This window comes from Thermobia domestica, chromosome 2, assembly GCF_964235325.1.
Source record: "Thermobia domestica chromosome 2, izTheDome1.hap1.1, whole genome shotgun sequence".
In the NCBI taxonomy this organism is placed as follows: domain Eukaryota; kingdom Metazoa; phylum Arthropoda; class Insecta; order Zygentoma; family Lepismatidae; genus Thermobia; species Thermobia domestica.
In genome coordinates this window covers 294424833-294449327 of record NC_137455.1, presented here as the reverse complement: position 1 = coordinate 294449327, position 24495 = coordinate 294424833, and the positions used below count along the sequence as shown (strand labels likewise).

The 24495-nt window shown below is 35.1% G+C and overlaps 1 protein-coding gene across 12 annotated transcripts in view; it reads right to left on the bottom strand.

Annotated features, from left to right (window-relative positions):
- LOC145678586 (uncharacterized) overlaps positions 1 to 23696 on the bottom strand; it is a 48083-nt gene extending 24387 nt beyond the window's left edge. For 4 of the 12 annotated variants that reach the window (XM_081748904.1, XM_081748914.1, XM_081748913.1 and 1 more), the window contains exons 1-6: positions 23553 to 23696; positions 20120 to 20202; positions 12950 to 13102; positions 9575 to 9772; positions 7064 to 7228; positions 759 to 909 (exon numbers count right to left, since the gene is read on the bottom strand). In XM_081748904.1, the coding sequence (XP_081605030.1) occupies positions 759 to 909; positions 7064 to 7228; positions 9575 to 9772; positions 12950 to 13057 (622 nt within the window). In that variant the 5' untranslated portion in view covers positions 13058 to 13102; positions 20120 to 20202; positions 23553 to 23696. The other 8 variants (XM_081748907.1, XM_081748908.1, XM_081748910.1 and 5 more) reach the window with 8 other exon arrangements.
- Between the last annotated feature and the right edge of the window lie 799 nt (positions 23697 to 24495).

Below are 24495 nucleotides of genomic sequence, written 5' to 3'. Positions count from 1 at the left end.
TTCAACTTGATACGTAAGTATAGTTAATGACTAATTAATGATATAGTTAAATTATTAGTTAAATACTGATGCGTAATACAATATAATATCGGCGCGTAAATATATAATATAGCATACTGACTTCACGGAATACAGCATGTAAGGGTTTCATATCACTATATCGCTGGCATGCAGACCTATAAAGACAACCGCGGCACCACGACGCCGTCGGCGGTCTCTTAGATACTTCATAGAGACAGCCCACACTAGTATTATCCAGTTCATATAATGGCATGTTCTAATAAGATAAGGACAATGACATGCCGCAATAAGATAAGTACAATATGCTGCAATAACATAAGCACATTAATTTGCAATACAACCGCTATCTGCCGACTAAAGGTGACCTTCATGCAGACCTATAAAGACAACTGCGGTGCCACAACATAGCGATATCATGCGGCAGGCGGGCCTATAAACGCATCTGCGTCCAGGCGGCAGCCTCTTGCATATATCAGAGAAATACCTGAACTAATACTATACGGTTCATGTAATGACATGATGAAATAAGATAAGGACAATGACATGTCACAATAACATAAGTACAATACAACCGCTCCCTAGCGACTAAAGGTAAATTCTGGCGACTACAAAAACAAGTCTAACTATCGTAATTGCAAAGTGTAATTATATTCATTATAAAAATGGTCAAGAAAAGGACCACAATACTACTGAAGGAGTGTACTACTATAAACTTCTCTAATACACAAGACACTCACCCGCATCATTTTCTCTTTCCGATGTGTCACCTTCTTCCTGATTAGTAACAGCAGATACATTCCTGAGCCGAACTTCCAAGCCTTTGTTGTTCCGTCTTGATGTAAGCCTACTAGAAATTGCGTGGTTACCATATGCGTACTTTTCACTGTCCTGTAAAGATCACAGTAGCAAGCAATTTAGTTTACCAGTCTACTGTCCATCGATTAACTTACTGTTTCACGTTCACCAACAGATGTCCGAAATTATTAGGCGTAAAACCTTGAGATTTTGTAAATATTCCCCTTGAGTCCTAGGATACAGATAAGACGGGATTTTGCGAAATGTTGCCCTAAGAGAGGATAACGGGACTTAAATGGCAGTTTGCCGTTCGCCAGATCTCCGAATTAACTAGGCGCAGAATCTAGAAATTTTGTACAAATGTCCTCCTTCCACCCCAGGTTACAGATAAGACGGGATTTTTCAAAATGTGGCCCCTAGAGGAGGATAACTGTTCTTAAATGACATTTTGCCATTAGACAGATCTCCGAAATCATTAAGCGAAGAATCTTGAAATCTATATATTAATAGCGGTGTCTGTGAACAAAAAACTTGAGATTAAAATTGAAAGTGACTATCTTTGTGACTCTTAATCTCTTGAACCACCCGACCGATCTCGGACAAATTTTTGACGCAGATGCAGTGCTGGCCTGAGAGTGCTTTTAGCCATTCACTTTGACGGTAGAATTAACGGGAGGGGAGAAGGGGGAATTATAAAAAAATAAATAAAACTTAATAACTCTTGAACTAAACGACCAATCTCGATCAAATTTTCAACATAAATGACGTTCGTGCATGGGATGGATTTTACCATTTCACTTTGACGGAACAACGTTGGGGATGGGGAGGTGGGGGGGGGGAAAGGAGATATACAAAAATCAATAAATATGAAAATAAAAGTGACTATGTTAGTGAGTTAATAACTCTTGAACGACCCAATCGATCTCAACCAAATTTTCAACATAGATGAAGTTCGAACCTGGCAAGTTTTTTATTATTTCATTTTGGTGGTAGAATTTAGGGGAAGGGAGATTAAATATATGAAAATAAATAAATTTTAATAACTCTTGAACCAACCGACCGATCTTGATCAAACTTTCAACATAGATAAGGTTTGGACCTGGGATGTTTTCATCATTTTACTTTGACTGTAGGGAGAGGGAAGGGGAGAAATATACGTAAAAAAATAAAAATGACATTGTTTATCGAGAGATTCTTAATTAAAGATATTATTAACGTGTTCTTAAAACTACTTTGCTAGCCATAAATATTTTTAATTCTGTATCATATTCAATCATTCAGACAACAATAGTCTCCTGCGCTTGTGCAGGACGTTTACGCAGGTTTGCTAGTTTTATATAAATGTTCTTCCGTCCTAGGCCATAAACAAGACGGATTTTTTTTTCGAAATGCAGTCCCCAGGGTTGGATAATGGGATTTGAATGATATTTCACTGTTTGCTAAATCTCCGAAACTATTAGGCGTAGACTTGCAATGGGACTTAATACATACATACATATATATATATATATATATATATTTTTTTTTTTTTTTTTGCCGTTCGCAAGATACCCGAAACTATTAGGCGTAGAACCTTGAAATTTTGGATATGTATTTCCTTTTCACTATAGGTTGCAGATAAGACGGGAGTTTTCGATATATGACTCCTAACGGGGGGGATAGCAGGGCTTGAATGATCTTTGCCATTCGCCAAACATTTACGAGTAGAATCTTGAAACTTATATATATTCCCAATTACCCTAGAGTGAGGAAATAAAATAAGTGCTACGAAATATCACTCTTACAGGGTAGAAGAAGGCCTTTACCATTTGTTTTCGACTTTTACCAGAGCTTCGGAATTCTTAGACATAAGAACTTGAAATTTTCCCTGAACCCTACGGCAAAGGTGAAATATAGAGTATTATAAAATAACACTCCTATAGTGTAGGACACCTTAAAACTTTCCTTCAACTTCTATCAGATCATTGAAATCCTTGAGCACAGACCTTGAAATCATGCACAAATTTGCTAATTGAATCTAAACCTTAGGGAAGGACAAAATTTTACGAAATGTCAGGATAAAAACGGCCTTAGACTGTCTTTCGTTGTTCACCAGGTCTCCAAAACAACTGGGCGTAGATAACTGAAATTTTCAGAAATACTTTTTTTTTTTTTCCTAATTCTACTACGGATAAGGTAAAAATTTCAGAAATTCAAGATGTAAGAGGGCAGAGAGGAAGCCTAACCTATCCTCGGTCTAGGAAGTTGAAATTATCTAAGACGAAGTTTTGAGTAATCTACTGCAAGGCATATAGATTTATTGAAAAAATTGATGCGCTATATATTGGTTAAGTATTGATATTGAGAAAAGACTGAATTATGAATTTTGAAAAATCCAGTTTAAAGAATATAAATTTTAAATAACAGGATTCAAGAAACGGAGTAAATCTTTTGATTTCGGGTGTAAGAAACGATTTAAGTTGGTTACAACCTCGACATCATACACTCATAGGCGCTACTAAAAATATTTCGGGGTAATGAGAATTGACTTAAATATTTGTCTAAGGATTTTAATGCATTGGAGTGAATCCACTGTCTCTGGATGTGACGAAAGGATTTGACTCTGTCTTGATGTTGTAAAAAGTTGTTAGGAGCAATTTAATGAATGCTTGAGTGTAGTTTTAGGGAAATCGAACTTTCATTGACAAGTATTTTCAAACCAGAAGAATCTTTCAAATGTTTTCCATAAATCTTAATTTTTCCGTGCGAAAAACAGCCATTCTGTTAGTATAATATAAAATAAAACACACGGGATACTGTACTGAACTTTCTCGCTCCAATTCCTCACACTAAAACATTAAATCATGTTATACTGCCGTTATTAATGAAATACCTTTTGTGAAATACGATCTCGGAAAACTTTGCTCGAAGAAAACTCACTCCGAAAAGTAATCTAAGTTGTATGTTTTTTTTTATATATATATATAAGAAATGACACGCTACACATTAGAGTTATTAATGAAATATGTGTTTATAGAATATCAACAAAATCACATGACGCGTATTTGAGAAAATTGTAGACTCACCCCAAGAATAAATGATCCCTTGTGGATATTTTTATGGAAGTGATTTATGCAATATTACAGGATTACTAGCTAAAATGCCCGTTCTCCGCACGGGGAGAAAATGTTTATGGGAAATATTTGAATCCTCTTCTCTATAGACTATTTATTTCAACGAAAGTTTAATGATAAAAATACAGAAGATACTCTATTTTTGGCATAAACATTGAAACACCCTACCTGCCTTTAATCAACTTGATATGATTAAAAAGCTCAGGTTGAAGTGGGTAATAACTTCTTCCAAAAGTCATTTCAAATGGGTTAGAAGTTTTCCCGACCCCGAAAAATATGACTTCGTCAAAAATCTGTTATTTTTGACATTTTATTTTTTTACCTTCCTCCTCTTCAACCCACCCTCTGCCGATGGGGATGAACTAGAACTAAAATGGGATTGGAAGCGCCATTTTTCATTTCAGTGACTCCAAAAACTACAGATTGCTCACTAATATCAGTCGTTTTACATTATTTTTACATGTTACTTCTTCCAATTTCCACCAATTAGGGTGTCTTATTCCACAGTACTTTTTTTTTTCAGATTGAAAGTCGTCGAAGTCTATCAACTTGGTCAAAATTGTTCCAGAGTTACTGTAATATACATTCATCCAATTACTATAGATGTGCGGCGTTGCCCCTGTAAATTTCCAATCCAGTTGATATTACCGTTCATGCCTAAACTTGGGATTACATGTCATTGCAATTTAACATAAGAACCTGGCTCCGTCATTTGAGACATTTTTCACTCCTTTTTTCACTCCTATTTTACACCCCTTCTCACCCTCCATGACGATGAGGCTGAACTTTGGCCTTAACGTTATTGGAAGTGTCATTATTAATCTCAGCGACATCGGGAACTATGGATTCGACATTAATATCGGTCATTTTCGAATACTTTTACATGTCAACCCCTTCCCGACACTCTAGGGATGCTAATTGGTGTTAAACGTAGACTTAAATGGTATACGGAGTGTAGCCAATCTACTTTGGGATCCCGGAAACTATGGATTCGAAACTAATTTTTTTTTTTTTTTTTTTAAACATTTCCTGCCCCTGGGGATACTAATGGAGGTTGAACTTAAAGATTTAAACGGCATCCAGAGTATCGCAATTAATCTCAGCGACCCTGAAAACTACGGACTCTACACTAATATCAGTTGTTTACGATCATTTTATATGTTGCCCTCTTACACTCTCCCTAGGTGTGCTGGGGTCTTACCCCTACTTGAGGCTGAATTTGAACCTAAAGGGTTGAACTTAAAATGGTATCTGGAGCATCACTGTTCATCTCAGCGACCCAATAAACTATGGATTCGAAATTAATCTCGATCGTCTTTTTTAATTATTTTTTGTCTGCCCCTCTCACTCCCCCTTGGCGTGCAAAGGGGTCTTGCGTATCACTGGGAGCTGAACTTGGACTTTAAATGACATCAGGTGTGCTATCAATTAACGTAACTAGGGTGAAAACTAATGATTGAACACTAATGCTGTTCATTTTTGATATTTTTACATGTCACCATTTCATCCACCAGATGCTAAGTGGGGTTTACATCGGACTTAAACGGCATCGGGAGCTTCACTATTTATTTAAACGATCCCCCAAATTATGGACTAATAACGGCCGCTTTCAATCATTTTATGTCTTCCCTCTCTCCTCCTAGGAGTGCTAGGAGTACTCTTATACCAACTGGGAGTTAACCTTGGAGTTACACGACACCAAAATCATCTGAAGAGAAACTCACCCTCAAGAATAAACTACCCCTTGTGGATTTCTCAGGACAAAATGAGTTACATCATACTGTCAGATTATTAATGAAATATTAATTTCTGAAATATAAACAAAATCTCTTTGAGTCATTTTAGAGAAAATCTCCGTAAATGACTCACCACCAAGAATAACCTCTCTCTCGTGAATTATGCCATTTTGTCACGTTATTAGTGTTTTTTTTTTTTTAACACACACACACACACACACACACACACACACGACATATGTTCAAAATTACTTGATTTACTTTTAGAAAATCGTTCAAAGAAAACCACCCTCCGTAGATTTTTTTCTGGCAAATAAGTTATGCCATAATATCAGGTTATTAATGAAATATTAATTTGTGAAATATGAACCATGTTGCCTGAGTTATTTTTGGGAAAACTGTACAAGAAACTTATCCCCAAGAATAAACTACCCCTTGTAGATTTTTTTTTCAGAACAAATAAGCTATGCCGTATTATTAGACTATTAATGAAATATTTACTTACGAAATATAAACAAAATGGCCTGAGTCATTTTTGAGAAAATCGTCTGTAAAGAACTGACCCTTAAATGTAAACTACCACTCGTACACTTTTCCCAGAAAAATGACTTATACCACAGTTAAGAAAATCTTGATACATGGAATAAAAACCAAATCATTATAACCGTTTTCAAGAAAACAGGATTTTTCAATTGTCATCTTTTCAGTAAACTACCCTTATTTTGGAGTAGGAAGAAAATTTAAGAAATCGCCTTAGAACAGGCTTTCTCAACCTGTGATACGCGAGCCGATGTTGGTGATAGTATGATACCGTACATCGTGGTATTATTAATTAATGTGTTTTGGTAGTACGTCAATGAGAAACGCTGAGATCCCTGTCCTCGAAGATCTCAAAACCTTAAGTATAACAGCTGGTTTCGATACGTTGAACGATATGATCTCTTAGACAAGAGTGAACATATTTATATTGGAAAGGACGGATCAACATCCAAAAATCCTTTTTCAGTATGTAGAGGCCATGATACGTCTCCGTTGAAATCTTGAATATGATTTTTTTCAAGAACACTATACTTTTCCCTTTTTTATAGTCGTTTGAAAGTAAATATAATATATGCACTAGTGAGATTGTGAGTGATACACATCCTGTTTTATGTATGTCATAATATATTTTGTACCATCTTTCTTAAAAAATTGAACGTATACCTTTCTTATAAATCCTTTTACTCAGGTTTTTAGGTAAAGTATCGAGTCATGCATTTCATGTAACGAGATGTCTTTTGTATTTATTAGGTGCATGTTTTTATAATTTAAAGAATTTATTGTTTAATTTAAGTGGATGCATCTTTTAAAAAGTAGTGGTAAACAGAGCTATCATACTTATTTATGATTTTTCCTTACCTGCAGCATCTCGAGAATGTCAGTGTTTTTATTCTCTAACGCAAGGTCAAAAGGTGTTTTGTTAAACTTGCTTAATGCACTTGGATTCGCTCCATGCCGTAATAGTATTTCAACCGTCTCAATGTGCTCTCTCTGTACTGCCCAATGCAGTGGCGTCATCTTGAGCTGCAAAAACAAACAATATTTCAGTAATATCATAATACGATCTTTTCAGCGACAGTTTAGCACGATTTTTTTTTAAAAAAACAAATTCTACTGCTTTAAACTTTTAAATATAAACGAATAGCTTACGAAAACTGAGAATTGTATTACGTTATTAAGAATAAATAAACAAAACATAGAAATTAGAGAATTCAACAATAATAGATAAAATCAGGATTCCTTTTTCCAGTAAAACCATAGCAACCATAGCTGACATTGCCATGCACACTTATACAACATAAAATGCATTACGTACAGCGGCCAGCAAATTATTGGATTTAATGCACTGGCAAGTTCTTATACTTTAACTACTCTTAAATATATGAGCGAACTCTCGTATATGTAATTTTAAGTGAATTTATGAAGTACGTTACTAACAACATAGGGCTTTACCGTAAGGTAGAAAATATTAACATACTGTTGTGTAAAACTTCAAGTTAAAAGATAAATAAATAAATAAAAATAAAAAAGAAGAAATTATGATTACCTTTCCAATTGATTATCAATGATACAGTATTCTTTTATGTAGACAATATACATATATTAGCAAATGCTCCCATACGTTATTCTAGGCAACATTTTGCGTTATTCCTTCTGCACATTTCGAGTGCATATCAGAGTCTGAATTCAAAGTCTCGCACAAAATTTGAACGTCTCGTACACGCTGCATCTTAGGGAAGCACCCTCATCTATTTTTCTTACATTATAGATTAAACATCTAAAAACGCTGAAACATGTGTTTTTACATAAAGGGTCCAAACACCGAATTTCATGTCTCTAACCTTAAGGAATTTCGATATATTAATATCTTATAATAATTCCAACTTTCATCCCCCATTTTCTTCCATGCTAGGACATAACAAAAACGCTGAAACACACATTTAATTATTTTAAATAAGAAGTCCAAACACTAAACTTCATGTCTAACTTTAAGAGATCCCGACTACCCATACTATCAACAACACACTGAAAAGAATTGTACCGTTTTCCGTATCGTAATTTCTGATATATATATATATATATATATATATATATATATATATATATATATATATATATATATATATATATATATATATATATTATTTGTAACAAATATTTGCAAGAAAATTAGACTTCCTTTTTTCCTTTAATGTTAGCTGTTTAGGAAGAAGGTACTTTCCTGATCTGGGAATGGAAGCGCTAAATTACGCATTATTTTAGATTAAAACTGTACAATCTGGCTACATGAAATCAAATTTTCAGTGAAAATACTTCATCTACTTACAATATTTTAGTGTTCTACATTACTTCTATGTTTGCATATTACTGTGTAATTTACTCCTGAAACTCTTTAACCCTTAAGTACTTGCGCGGGGTGTTCACAGACTCCCAAACAGGTAACTTTTGTGTTGCTACCCACAAATCCTGATGAAAAATTATTAAAAAATATCTCAAAACAAGTTCAAAAAAACCTCATTGCAACAAATACTTTTAAAAACGTGTCTAGAGTTATGCTACATTGTCTTAATTATTTAAAAAATATATATTTCTTTATTGTAAAAAAAGCTAATATCAATTTGGAGGTCTATCGGATCCCTGCGCGAATACTTACGGGTTAAGAGGGCATGGTGGCTCAGTGGTAGAATACTTATCTCTGTGCGTGGGGTCCCTGGTCCGATTCCTGGCCTAGTTTGTTGTGGACAACATCGTGTCCGTGGGTTTTCTCGGGGTACTCTCGTTTCTTCCTACTTTCTCATTCCAGCAATTCTTCCATCATTATTCACTTGCATTAATCATTGTCTCCCCTAGCTCAAAGGGTATAATCATGGGATATTAATCTGAAATATTTTATTTCACTTCATTTTCAAAACTCTCTGAGTGTCTGCTGCAAGACGAAGGAAAGAGTGAAATGAACGATCAAATGTGTAATTTATGAAATAGTGATAAAGCCTCCCTTCAAAACTCTTTACTGTGGGTGAAACACCGGAATTTAGAAAGAAAATTGAAATACTAAAATTTAGGTACAGCATCCAAGGCTTAATACCTCTATTGGGACCATGAAGACGAAGTACGCACTCTAGCTACTAGGGCACAAAGAAGTACTCGTGCAGTAAAGAATAACTATGTACTCCAGTAATATATTAAAACCTAATTACACTATCAATCTCTATGGTTATGTTCTTCCTTTCTTCTCATAGCTCAATCATATAACTTTTTTTTTTTTTTTTTTTTTTTTTTTTTTTTTTTTTTTTTTTTACATAAGGACAAAATCTTGCACATGTTTCATAGCCAGTATATATATTGACAAAAGGTGAAGCGTTTCCTTACCATATCTTCGGCTTCAATATCTGCTCCACGAGATAATAAAAGCTGAACGATATCCGTATGGCCCTCTAGCGCGGCAACATGAAGCGGCGTCCGATCTACCCTCGTCCGGATATCTCGGGATATTCCTGCATTCAAGAGAACTTCTGCTGTAGGTAAATGACCAAACTGAGTAGCCAAATGCAAGGGACTTGTTCCTATCTGAAGATAAAAGTATACATTGTAATTATATCCATAAATAATAATAATAATAATAATAATAATAATAATAATAATAATAATAATAATAATAATAATAAAAGTTGCATAATAATTCACACGCATTATTTTAACAACTTTCTATCGATTAGAAGTGTATTGATTAATCTTCACATTGGCATTTCAACTGTTTTCTTATGACCAAACGATCACCTGTATACCATTATTACATTGTTATATTTTGTCACACAACGTCTTGCATTTACATGGTGTTTTAGCGGCAAGACCTTGAGTCTCTTTTAAGATTCTTAATCAGAAAAACTCTTTTGAATTTACAGAAAGTATTTTCGGATCAATAAAATATGTATTAAGTAGAAAAGAATTTCTTACTTTTATTAAATGTAGATAAGCTCAGATCATACACCTAGACTTGAATTACTTTAAATTTTGATTCTCTTGTTAATTATTCTGAGAATCTATATTTTAACATATTCACATTTTAATATGTTTTTAATTTTGTAAAGTTTTGTTTTGGGAAGCCGTGTAAAATGGTAATTAATTAGCTTTTAGACAGTGTTAGTTATCACTTGTTATATCCTATTAATAGGATTATAAAAGCGAGAGACAGTATATGATAGCAATATATATATAATATATATAAAATTTTACCCCAACCCTACCACTTACACACCTAGGTTCTGAAAACTAGGTGCGTTCTCTTATGATATACAAAATTTGAAAAATATCCGGACTTGATCTGTTATGTGGTGCATAGGCGAAATAGGAGCAGGTTTATTATATTAAATAAAGTAATATGGTGTCTTCGTAGAGTATGACTGTAGTCTCAGCTGTCTGCAATCATTAGTCTTTTATTAACACTATTTTGTTTATATCATTATCTTTACAGATGTAAGATGACAAACATGAAACAACGGACCAACCTGAAATTTCTGGTGTAGTTGGAGGAAACTTCATCAAAATCATTTCAAATGCTTCATCAAGCATATGGAAAGAAGACTATGACACGCACGTGCATAAAAGGCATTTTGAGTAGCATAAAAGGTTCAGAGATGAGTGCGATGTAATAAAAGATGACTCCAAGACCGGGAGGCCTTCAACAAACAAAATTTACGTAAAAGAGGAATGGGTAAAGCAGGTGATCATCGTCTGTGTGTTCTAATGATCATCAGTCACGTGGGCATGAAAAAAAAAAAAAAAAAAAGACAGCGTTTGAAAGATCATCACCGAAAATTTGTGTATGCGGAAAATCTGCACATAAATGGTGCCACAGCTTTTGTATGCTCAGAAGGGATGCAACATGAAAATGTGTGAGAATATCATCGCACCCCTACAAACGAAACCATGCTTCCTTTGTACGATCTTCACTGGCGATAATATACGAGTATTATTTAAGTACGACTCAGAACCCATGCGCCAAGGCTGTTAGTGGAAGTCTCCTTCATCATCAAAGCCGAAGAAAGCAAAGTAAAGGCATGCTAATCACATATTTTGATGTGAGAGACATCATTCACAGTGAGTTCTTACTACATGATCAGACGATCAATCAAGGCGCCTACAAAGAGATCCTGTGGCGTTTGCTTCACTCAGTGCGCGACAAGAATTTCGGCAGGCACAGATCGTGGCTCTCAATTCGGCAATTTCTAACAAAGAAGAACATCTCTATTCTGGCCTCACCCACTTTCCATCTGCTCTTGCCTTTTCTTTAAATTCCCAAGCTGAAGGGGATTATGAAGTGAACCCATTTTAAAGGTGTGGAGGGCATCAAGGTCATAGTGACGAAATTTCGGAACATCCTAACTAAATTCTTTCAGTTGTGAATAGAGGCGAGGCAAAGACAATCAAGAAGTGTGTTAGAGTGAAGGGGATTTACTTTGAAAAGGCTACCATGTAGGTTGTAGTTCAGCATAGAAATAAATTGCCAGTGCCACCTTGTCGGTTATTTTTCTGACAGACCTCGTATATAAACTCAATACAAGAATATTCACAACCACCCGTGTGCAAAAATCTGAATAACAATTAACCTGTTTTTCAGTATTGTGATCGAGAGATATTTATATTATTTTGTCATATTCTTTATGAGGAAAAAAGTGCCATAAAATATAAGAATATATCTGGCATAAAACTTCCGAACATATTTTAATTTTCTTCTATGCAACCTCATTACCTCTATTCACTCACTGTTTGTATCTATTTCTTCATTAAGATATTCCCCTTAGTATCTTAATGTATCTTCTTTCATTCCATTTAGCTGGTCATAAAAATGCTTGTCTTATCGCCCGTAACACCGCCCAAATTGTATTCCAAATTATAGCAACACTAAGTCCACATCTGGGACTAGAATCTAACAACGATTTTTTTTTTAAGGTTTTATGAAGCATTAATCACATTCTCTAATTGTTTTATACCTATTTTAAGTATTTTACTTCACTCAACATTAAAACATCAAAGTTGTAAACATAATTCTAACATTTTCAAACCCAATCTTTTTCTTTTCACGCAAAAGATCATCATCAATTTATCGATCTGTTTTTTTTTTTCTTCTCTAATCAGATTTCCTTCTGATATGATGATTAACTGATAACACCCTATTATAATGGAGAAGCTGTTTCTTATGTTGTTTACAAGAGTGTTAGTATTTAACTTCATATAACTTTGTGGTATGTTGTTTCTTCTGTATTACAAAACGTTTTCCTTTCTTCTCTCTCTTTTTTATTTTTTTCTGATCATCTTAACTAACTCTCCTCTCCATTCCAACTCTCCTAATCGGGGTTTCTCTTAGTCACAGCAGGTTATAATTGAAATTACTCTTTTAATTACAGTTTTCTGTTTTAGCCCCACAGATAAACTAATGAAGATAATATCAGATAAGGAAATGTATGGAACTTACGATAATAATAAACATTGACAATATTCGCTAACAGATATTAAATGCATCGAGGAAATCCAGGACAAACGTCTGCATGTTATAACATTAACTGCTTTCGATACATTAAATGTTAACCTTACCCAAGGATATAAAATAGCTTTAATGGACTGAGGTACCTTTGTAAACAATTTTATTTCATAGTTTTGCTTATCTATTGTTTGCGTAATTCACTTGTCTACAAACGAATTACACTAATTCTACAACAATATATTACTTAATTAATTTAAAGTTACCCAATCAGTAGTAATAGGAACTCCTTTAGTCATAAGTTCTCTAACTTGTTCTGTGTCACCCTGCTTGGCACTGTCAAGTAATTGTTCCCCAAGCTTCACCAGCGACATTGCGACGACCGTTCAAGTTCTTGCCAACGTGTGTGTCACCTGGATCTAAAATTAAAGTAAATAAAAAGAATGGTTAGACGAGTAAGTTCTAAATATTTAAAGCAACGATAATAGACATTAACATCAATAGAGAGTAAAAAACGTATTAAGAAAATCTTAATGAGAACTCATAGTTTACATATGAATTGACAAACGATTGTTACTATTATTATTAATGCAGTCACTGTATTAATAATAATAATAGGTTGTAATTTGATACATCATTCTACTAACACAGAGACTTACGGTAGTGACTGCCATAGAGAGGAAACGTCTCCACTGCAGCCAGTAAAAAGCATTAAGGTTAGGACTGCTAAAGGGACAGTCATCAGTAGATATGAAGTCAGACATATTGTGATCCAGTGTGTGTCGGGTTGATTTCACTTGGTAGCAGAAGTAGAATCTTGGTGGAAAGTCCATTGTGGCGTTCTGAACAAGGTGGTGGTCAAGTCCTTCACCTTAGGCTCCTGCATAATGTTTTGACACTCGAGCTCCGGTTTTAATGCCTTTCTCACTAAAACGAGAATGTGTTGTGCCAGCATAGATCACTCTCCAGTACAGCATGAATAACGAAGGATGATGGCCTCTGGATTTTCGAAACATTGTCCCTGGCTTCCCGAGGTGATAAAGTATATATTTTATCATTTTGGCGATTGAAGCTATCTTTAATGCTGAATTATTTCTCATTGGGGAAGAGAATCTGACTATCCATTGTTCGCATATCGCTGAAGCAGAAATTCACATTTACGCTTCCTTTGTGCCTTGAGACGCGACGTCAGAAAGCGTCCTGTTGTTCATCGCTACGTTCGATGATCAAGATCATTCCTGAGTAGCCAAGAGATCGTTGTTTGGAGATTCCATATCATGACCATTACGGTCTGTCTCCGTACGGGATTTCTCCTCACATGTGCCGCCATGTCTTTAAAAATTTCTGGAATCCTTACACTTCGTCGACGGCCTTCACTCAAACGATTCTGAACGGACTTGGTATCAATGAACCAATAAATTGTGCGGTTCACGAAATGCAACTGATTTTCAGTTTTTCAAGTGTGTTAAAACTTTCACTCGCTGGTTTTCCAACTCTGTGAAGCACTATCATTGCTACTGGGTTTTAGTAATCATCCACAATCTCATCCAGCCTGTACGGATTACGTGTCTTCCTACCTACAGCAGCACTTATAATGAGTTATCGCACATTCCAGCACCAAGCTCTCTATTCTCCTCACAATGACCAGTGTTGCAATCTATGGAACTTTGTAACAGCATTTATGGCCATACTAGGTATTGGATATATTATATATAATGGCAGGGTTGGCAAAATCATGGTTTTTATTGAAAAAACATAAAACCCGGTTTTTTCGTTTAAATCCGTTTTCTTGGTTTAAATAATTTGCTCTATCTATTTATATCAGATACAGACAGACTGTTTGTTTCGCCTTGGTGTTATTATGCAACAACCGGGTTATGCTGGAAGGGGTTACATAAGCTTAAAGCAGAATCCAAACCACTTCTCAGTTTACATCAGAGAGAAATTGTTCTCTATTCGAACTCGAAACCGGGACTAATTGGCCACAAATGCGATATGTCTGCCGACTCACTGACGAAGGACTCCTGATAAAAATACGATGTACTGATCTGCATATACTTGTTAATATTAATTGTTAAGTCATTTCAGAAGGACAAAAACATAAACAGTTGCTCAAGTGAAACCATTATACAGAATTACATATGAACAATTTCAAAATACTGCAGAGTACAGAAGAACTAATTTGGTTCAAGTTGGTTCACTACGACTTTTATTAGTCCAAGTTAAAGAAATATAAGGACTTAATCTGCATATCAGTACGAAAAGTGAATAAAAATACGAATTATTTGATTCCACTTTGGCTCTGACCCATTTATACATAAATAGATACCAAAGATACTTCTGATTTCAATAAATACCTCTCGTAGGGTTTGTATGACCCCTCCCCCAAAAAAGCACGACATTTCGATGTATTTTATGAATAGTAAACATTATTAAAACGAAACAATATTTAGAATTTTTCTTTGATTGCAATTGCATAACAATAATAACAAACTATATATAAAAAAAAAATCACAAACGGAACATTTATAAGCTTATAAAGAAAAGTTGCTTTTGTAGTATAATACCTTTGAGTAATGAATGGGGAATTTAGGTCTGAATATAATACGAATAATATACGGGAGTGAAACGTGATAACCCACAAATGTGTGTTTATCAAAATTTTACGAACATTTACACTTTTACGAACATTTTTCGTTTTTTGGTTTAAACCATTTTTTTTTGAAAAAAAAAAAAAAAAAAAAGAGCTGGTTTAAACCACCCTGGTTTAAATCAACCAACCCTGTTTAATGGTAAGTTTGTACTTATTTTTCGTGTAATATTTGTGCTTCACATTAAAATTTAAAGAACGCCTTCCACATAAAAAAAATCACTGGAAGTTCCAAATGAAGTCGGTGGGGGTATAAAATCCGGTTTTGCCGTCACTAAAGATATGATTTCCATTTTGTATAGCTCTGGAGTCATCACCGTGTAGTAGTTCTTTAGAACTGTATGTTTTATTTATTTCACAGCAATTCATACATCTAATAATCAACATAGAAAAGGTCAAGGGTCATCATTAAAGGTTACGACCGTCTATGGGTTCGAGTCTAGGACACTCGCAATGCGAACTGACAATAACCACCAGGATCTTAAAGCAGAAAATAAATAAATAAATAAATAAAAGCCCCAAGTCTAACACTCCTGTATATCATATGTGAAGAATAGTTCATTTGTAGTCTTGTTACATAACAAGAAGACCAGTGGCATGCGTACTAATTCCAAGCGTAATCATCGCGTGCGTAAGTTCACATTCGATTTTGACTTGAGTTCATGGAACACTAATAATACATAAGAATTTCAAAGTGACTAAGTTCGAAGTTAACGAAAACACTTAAAATACTAAAGCAAGCGAACCAAATTCATATATCGGAATAGAACGCACTACACTATGCCACTGACATGCAATAAAAAGATAAATTGTGCAAATTGCATTTCAATGGACTAAAGGAGCATTGAAGATACCAAATAAAATATTGCCATAAAAATCTACAATATCAAATTATAATACGAAATTAAAAAATATAGATACAGTACGATGAATGTTACAATATTTTTCAGTAGTAAATGCACCATTATGAACCTAGTTAATGGCTATTACGTTAATTATCATGCATTAATGTTGCCTACAAAATATTTGCAGTACACACTAAAAGAAAAACAGTATATTACACAGTATTACAAATGATACATATCTTCATGTGGAATAATTAGTTATGTCTTGCTCAAACTCACGAGGTTGCCTTGTATTCAAAGTTTGCTTGCATACTAGAAAACAGAAATAAACATCTTGTAACTATTTGAAAAGTTGAAAGTTTCGACGTTCAAAGAAATTATTGTTTGACAACTAATTAAAATTTTCATGTCATACTTTTACCAGTCAATCACTATGATTTAGTCCGTGTGTGTTGGTTTCCATAGAAACGTACTCCATTGTGAGTTGGTCTCCATAGTAACGAATTCCAGTTCTGCAATTACCAACTCATCTGTTGACATATCTTTCATACAGGGTCTGTATGGAAAGTAATGAAATCATTTTCTTTTTTCCTGATGCGACTGTACATAGCAGCGTGCTCGCTACAGACTGGCGGTTAAGTGTTGGATGGCGACGAAACTATCCAGAGACAAAATGCCAAAATGCCCAATGGCAGACAGCAGTATCCATCGCAAAAAGTCTCTCCAATGAGCAGGTAGAAAGTCAAGGCCATGCTGTCTTCTTTGACGCCAAGGGTATAGTCCACCACGAATCTGTACCTATGGAACAGACCGTCACGGTGCTTTCTACGCGGAAGTGCTGAAAAGATTTAAGGAAAGGACCAGCCGCGTGAGAGCAGATAATGCCACCAATTGGAAACTGCGTCAACGACTACCTGGTCCGGAACGCCATCGCAATTCTTCTCCAGCCCCGACGGACTTTTTTTCCTGTACCCCTGAGTTAAGAGAGCCCTCAAAAGACATTGCCATGGGATCGTAACGAAGATCAAAGCTACTTCGACACGCGGTTTGAAAGAAAAGAACTTCCAGGCCGCCAACTAAGAGTGGAAAACTTATTGGCAGAAGTGTTTTGACGTCCAAGGGTCCTATTTTGAAACATTTTAACGATTTGTATCGATATCTTTAAATGCAGCTGTTTCCTCGAATTTGGTCTCATTACTTTTATACAAACCCTGTATAAACGAACTGATTTCATATAATACCTTGATTCTTTGAACACCAAGATCATCTGCAAAATACCTGATGGAGCTTTTTCAAACTAGGCACGAAACAACACATTTGATCCGTCTGCCCTACACCGCTCACAAGTCACCTTGTTAGCTTTGTTCTCTGATGGTGTCGATTCTTCTTTGAAATGATTGGCAGGCGATTATAAGCAAGAGCGTCATTTACATGGGCAGGTTAGAAGTTATATTATTGGTTAAAACTGCATTTGATAAAAGAAAGACCTTTTCAAGTGGAATGTACACACTGCAAAAGAAAGCCGATATTATGGTTCAATATTCTACTTTTTTCAAATATCTGTATTTTAAGTCTGCAACATTTCAATATTCTGTAAGAGTCCTGAAGGCTGGAGCATTCTATATATAGACATCCAACTTTGCTCCATTGATGTCCAAACTCTCTCGTAGTGTTTTCTGTAATCACACATTCCATATTGACAATCTTCATATGGAATGTCTTGAACAACAATAGAAATTTTCTCTATTAGGTAATGTTCTTTTAAAGTTTTCTCAGTACAAATTTTTGTTTTAGTAACTCTCCCACAACCAGAAGTAGCAGAGTTTAAGTGGCGAGATATTGCTTGCCAAGAAATAGACTCCTTGTGACCAATCAATTCATCACCGAATTGTTCGCCCAGACAATAGTTGAAACTTTAGCACTACGTGGTAAACCGGTTTTTCAAATTCTTAAATCTTATTTAACTTTCCTGTTCTTTGGAGCTTTCTATAGGGTTCTGGCACTCGCTATGAAATGCAACACACGATTTGAATAGACTTTACTAATTGAACTATTAACAACTTAATACAACTGACTGCCTGTCGTTTATCAAACAATGGTGTCACTATATTAATCATTCTAAAATTTTAAATTATGATGTCTAATTTGCAAATTATTTCATGTTAATTCGACGTTTTATTTAGAATTCGCGATGCTTTCAAATCCAGCATAACTTTAAAGTATAATACTTCATATCAGATCATGGAGTAATTAAGAAGCACTTTCGCCAGACGCTTTATCCCTGAAGGGGGAAATGACATAGCTAAAGAAAGAAGATTGAAAGAAGTAACTACGCATACAATTGGCCAGCATATTGAAAAATATCACAGATACTTTATTGTACTTTTTTTCTTTGTTACTTGGTCTCCTAACAAATATATTCAAGCGTTTATTTAAAGAGCTTATGAAGAGCTAATGGTGTATCATATTTATTGTTGTTCACCATTTTCAAAACTTTCTAGCAAATAATTTGTCCTCTTCAGGATTCCTCTTTTTTTTAACTATATATATATATATATATATATATATATATATATATATATATATATATATATATATATATATATATATATATATATATATATACCCGATTTCCTCCTAAAATAAAGGAAAAAAGATCTAAACATGTTAATGTTTGTATCGTTGAGTCAATATTACACAGGGTTATTCAAAAAGAATGGTGCAAAACTAAGCTTATTGTACTGAAATGATATACAAAAGCAAACAAGAAAGAAGGAAGAAAACTTGTATGTTTTTGTGGACATTACAAGTGTTGGACTGGGTAACATGACAGACGTCCAACCGATAATCCAGTTTCGGTCGACCACGACTATTTACGGAGTACCAATCTCCAGTGGATTCAAATTTTTCTGCATCCAAAATGCGATGCTTTTTAATCGAATATTGTATGAAAATATCTCGATAAACCCTGTTCGTGCAAATTCCATCACAAAATGCACACGTTTTACCTTCATGGTCGCCATTTGTGTTGTTAACTGTTTACATGACAGTAAAACTTGGAAACTTTCCTTTCTTCTTTCCGACCAATTTTCTTTTTGTATATCGTTTTAATGCAAAACAAATATGCTTCGGTTTTCCACTATTCTTTTTGAATAACCCTATATGTATTTTTTAATTATTCTCTCCCATTCCATACAGCTCTATCCCGGTGGTTGGTATGCTCCTTTTTATTTCTTGATGGTTGCTCCGTGGCCAAGACTCCACGGAAAGCCGAAAGCTAGGAATAACGTGAATCAAGGAATCATAGATTTCAAGTAAGTACAATGACTGTTCAAGTTCCTGAGCGTATTAGTGTACTGTGGGAAGTACTACTTTGTGAAATAGTTTGTATTGTTGATGTACTACGCACCGTTGGCACAGAATACGTCTTCAAATAAATTATGACATATGACATTTTTATTTATGACGAATTCCGAGCAGGAATGAAGAGGATCTCAGAAACACTGACTAGTTTGCTCAGTAGTTATACTTTATATCACTAAAAATTACGCACACAAACATTAAGCATTATTCTTTGATCTCTTCAATATTTTCAAAGAAGTGTGGATACGATTGACGAGAGTTTATAATGTAAACGGATGATAAATGAGAATGAATAACTCTAGAAAACGTAAATTTCAAAGTGAATCCCGAGGAATTCAAAAACAGACGTTAATTACAGGTCTATTCTATATGGTCTGGGATTGAATCAGGAACACCTCGTTTCATATATGATCGCTCAATCACTGAGCCATCATGCTCCTCCTTAATAAACTAAGGAAGAATAGCTAAATAAGTCTAAGAAGAACTAGATTAGACGATGAGAGACAGAATAAACAACATTACTACTTTATTTTATTTTCAAGCCTTTAGACACTATACAACAGATATTATATACATACCAACGAAGATGTTTGCTCGACCGTACATGTTAATGCTGCATCATCCTTCTGATTTAATTATCATCAACTTTCCATTATTTTACCTTTAAAAAAAAAGTTCCATATTAGTAGTTTTATGGAAAAGAAACATCACAACAAATAAATATTAACCTACAATTATGGATACTTTGGCATTATTGAATTTGTAATTTGCTCTCTACGGACGCACCGCTTCGCTCCCGCTAGCCTCATCCCCTGCTGCGCTCCTGCCCTGACTCGATTAGATGGCACTCGAGCTTTTCAGTGACCACCTAGCACAAGCTGGCTTGTGTTTTATGCCATATGTCCACACTGTATTCATACTAAGCCCTCCTGAAGTCACTCTGCAAGTAGTAATGGAACTCCTCATTTAGTACATGCTCTTCTAAAAGAAATACAAAGCTCTAACCTAACCTGAAAATGTAAGAAATATGTTAAAATTTGATAGAACCGTCGGGTTAATTGTAATTGCGGGGGGTCAAGAGTAGATAAAAAAAAAAAAAAAGTTTACAGGAGAAATGAGTTGTTGGTAGTGAAGTGTAATTAATGTGTGAAGTAAATGTAATAGAAATACAGTGTGCAAAATGGAGAAAAAGGAAGTGTCGCCGGGGCTACTTCAATTCAGCGGAAGAGTCCGTAATAATGTGTCAATACAGAAATAAAACTGTTCTATTAGACTCGTACTACGTAGATCTAAATTATGATGTCGTAATATGATTGGCTGACTTGATTATAAATGTTTCGCTAATCTTTACGCATAATTGGGGTTGGTCTCCAGTCCTGCCAATCCAGTTTCGTGAAGATTAAGGTGCAGATTATACGGATCCACAGATTTGTAAAATTTACAAAGGAATTTGTAATAATATTTTAATAGAGTAGTGTTAAAATAATAAAAATATGGTATGTTCTTACCTGTGAGATGCGTAAGTACGTGAAGTCGAACATGGTATGCACGTATTCGCGCATAAGGTAGGTAGTGACGGATGGGCAATTTCTAAAATTTCCAGAATAAATTAGTAATAGTATTGTAAGAGACCAATATTTGAATAATCGAAGTACGTTGTGTTGTTACGTACAACACGGATTAGTACGTAGAGGTTAACTTCTGTATCGCCGGACTAATTTTAGAAAATTTACAAGATGAATTAGAGAATTTATTTCGGTAAGTAAGGTGAGAGAAAGCTGAAGTTAAGAAAATACTTATTGTTGATATTGTAAGCGACACTATATATATATATATATATATATATATATATATGGAGGTGGAAGGTTAGCTGAGGGGTACACTTGTTACAATTTCTGGGAAAGGCAATGTGGAAATGGTGCGTAAATGGCAAGATTGTGTCATATTGTGTTTGAGTTTCATCGAGTTATACAAAAATAAGGAGTGTTAGTTGTTGAAATTGTGTGATAGACATGGTCTACTAAACAGGCGGACAGTGTACTGTAGAAAGGTAGTGAAACTACAGAAAGTGTAGAAAGGTACTGAAACTACAGAAAAAAAGAGGAACATCAAATTAAACTTAATCGAATATAACCTAATTTAGTACATTTTGGTAGACCTACTTCTGTGGATAGCAGTAAGTATCTCCCTGACAGCTTTGCAAGACATAAGCCATGCATTTTATGACCTAAAGTAATTGTCGACTATCTTTTATGTATATACCCATCTCCGCTGACGCTCGCTTGATACGGACGCAACCTCTCACTACCGATCGGACCCCTCGTGCGCTTCTTTTCTTACTCGGTTAGATAGCATACGTGCTTTTAAGCGGCCATCTAGCACAAGTTGGTTCCTGTTTTATGCACTTGTTTTTGTCATACGTCCATAATGTATTTCGAACAACAATCCCTACAAGCCAGGGTCACAACCTACTATTTTGGGGGAGAAACTTTTTTTTTTTTTTTTTCGACTTTTACGTGATCCGGCAATACAGAAGTAATGTCGTACGTAGAAAAACAGAACTTGAAATACAATATGTTGCGCTCATTCTGCTTTATGTAGGCATCTGCAGCCTACAAAACCTCCACAGGAAGGTTAGGAAGGTGATTCAGAGTATACGAAAGTGAAATGTTACGAAGCGGAACCATTGAAATAAAGTTGTTAAAATTTACAGAAGTTGTTACAAATGTCAGCACGAAAGAATGTTAAGATGTAAAAGGTAAGTTTTTCCGGGTTAGTAAGTGTAAATGAAGGGACAAATCACATACTTTTGCATGGTGAAAGGAGGAGTCCCACCATCACTGCCACCCCTGCTCCATACGGACGCGCCCATACGCTACCTTTCGGGCTCCATTGTTACGCTCCTGCCCTGACTTAGATAGCAGTTCCAAAAATATGCCAAAAGTGCATATATATTTCATCAATTTATGTATGGATCCGTATAACCACTCTGCACGAAGATTAGAAACTAATTTAGGGATTACTCGAGCAGACGGTTCTACCAAATTTTGACACACTTCTCACATTTTCAGGCTAGGTTAAAGCTTTGTATTTCTTTTAGCAAGGCATGCAGTAAATGAGGAGCTCCACTACTACTTGCAGATTGACTTCAAGAGGTCTCAGTATAAACACAGTGTGGACGTATAGCATAAAAACTATAGTGCATAAAACACGAACCAATTTGTGCTAGGGGCTACTAAAACGCATAAATACTATCTAACCGAGTCAGAGCAGGAGTGACCCGAGCAGTAGTGAGGTGGTACGGCCGTAGGGAGCAGGCGCGTCAGCGACAGGGAGTATACGTATAAACGAGGATAATGGATGAACACATATATACATACCGTACAATACTTTCACTATTACTCAACGTTCATTTCAATATGCTGTGCACTGACAGCATTTACTTATATTCACATTCTCATTGCTTCACATCGTATTTTACTCATAAATTTTCTATTTGGTAGAACCGTCTGCTCGAGTGAACCTCTAAATAACCTAACCAAACCAGAGTGTGAATTTTTAAATAAAATCTGGTCCCGTAATTAGGATTTATCCGAATCGTCTGCTCAACTTATGCATAAAAAAGCACTTAAACCTCGTCGACCTAGTGACCTGAAAGGAAATCGAACCCTGGACCGCGCAAACCAAAGACGAGAGCGCTAGCGACTACTCTATGCAGGGTCAGTTAAAGACTATAAAAATGTGGATATTTCATTATCTTATCAAAACTATGCTTTCTATTATCATATAATAGAAATCTAAACAGGTATTCTTATATTAGAAAATTTTTTACTGAATTCATAAACGTAACAGAAAACCACATTTACCCTTCAATATAAACAGGATGTTTTTATTAACGCCATCTTGTGTACCACTTCCTGTTCCTGTTCTAAAACGGAAGTGGTACATTTTATGCATTTATAATGCAGCTTTCAATAAGTCAGTAATTCAAGAAATTATAATTATTAATACCTTCGTGATAATATATGATTTATACTGCTTCTCTGAGTCGTCTTGAAGATAAGTCAAAACTCTATCCTCCAGTTCTACACTTTACACGACTTTTATAATAGTCGATGTTCCGATATCGACTCAAAATATTATTCGATTCGGTTCGATTCGAGAATTGGTTCAAACCATGATCAAATTAGCACTGTTGCCGCACTTGGTACAGTTGTACCAAATTCAGTCCTTTTTCTCCTTCATCGGCCCGTTGGTACTACGCTGGCATTTTCAGCCCCTTTTGTGAAAAAGTTGGTACAATTCTGCCCAATTCAGCACTATTTAACGAATACAAATACACATTTTCAAAAGTGGCAATTAAATTTTTCGTACACCTCACGTTACTCATACTGTGTGTTGAACTCTGAAAAATGATGTTCAACATTTATTCTGTGACGTTACATCGCATAAAGCCGTGAACTTTGTGTGGAAAATTCGTAATTCAAACTATACCGGGAAACAAATGACGCTAGATTGGCGCATCCTGATAATTTATTGAAACACAAACAAACTATTTGCTGAGCAAAACAATATATTCACATAAAAAACTACATGCGTGTTACAGTTTCGCCAACTAACATTCTGGCTTCATCAGACACTATCTGTGACACTATCAGATAGTGTCTGATGAAGCCAGAATGTTAGTTGGCGAAACTGTAACACGCATGTAGTTTTTTATGTGAATATATTGTTTTGCTCAGCAAATAGTTTGTTTGTGTTTCAGTATATACAAAGCAAAGCTTCTACTTATGGAAAATATTACAACTGATAATTTATATTTTAATATTTCATTATAACGTACTGTTTACACGCGAACTCGGAGATTGATTTGTTCCTTGTTTTATGTATTTTTTTTTCAAATATAGCCATAATACCGTTTAGGTTTATTGGGCACTTTGAAATAGAGGTGCGT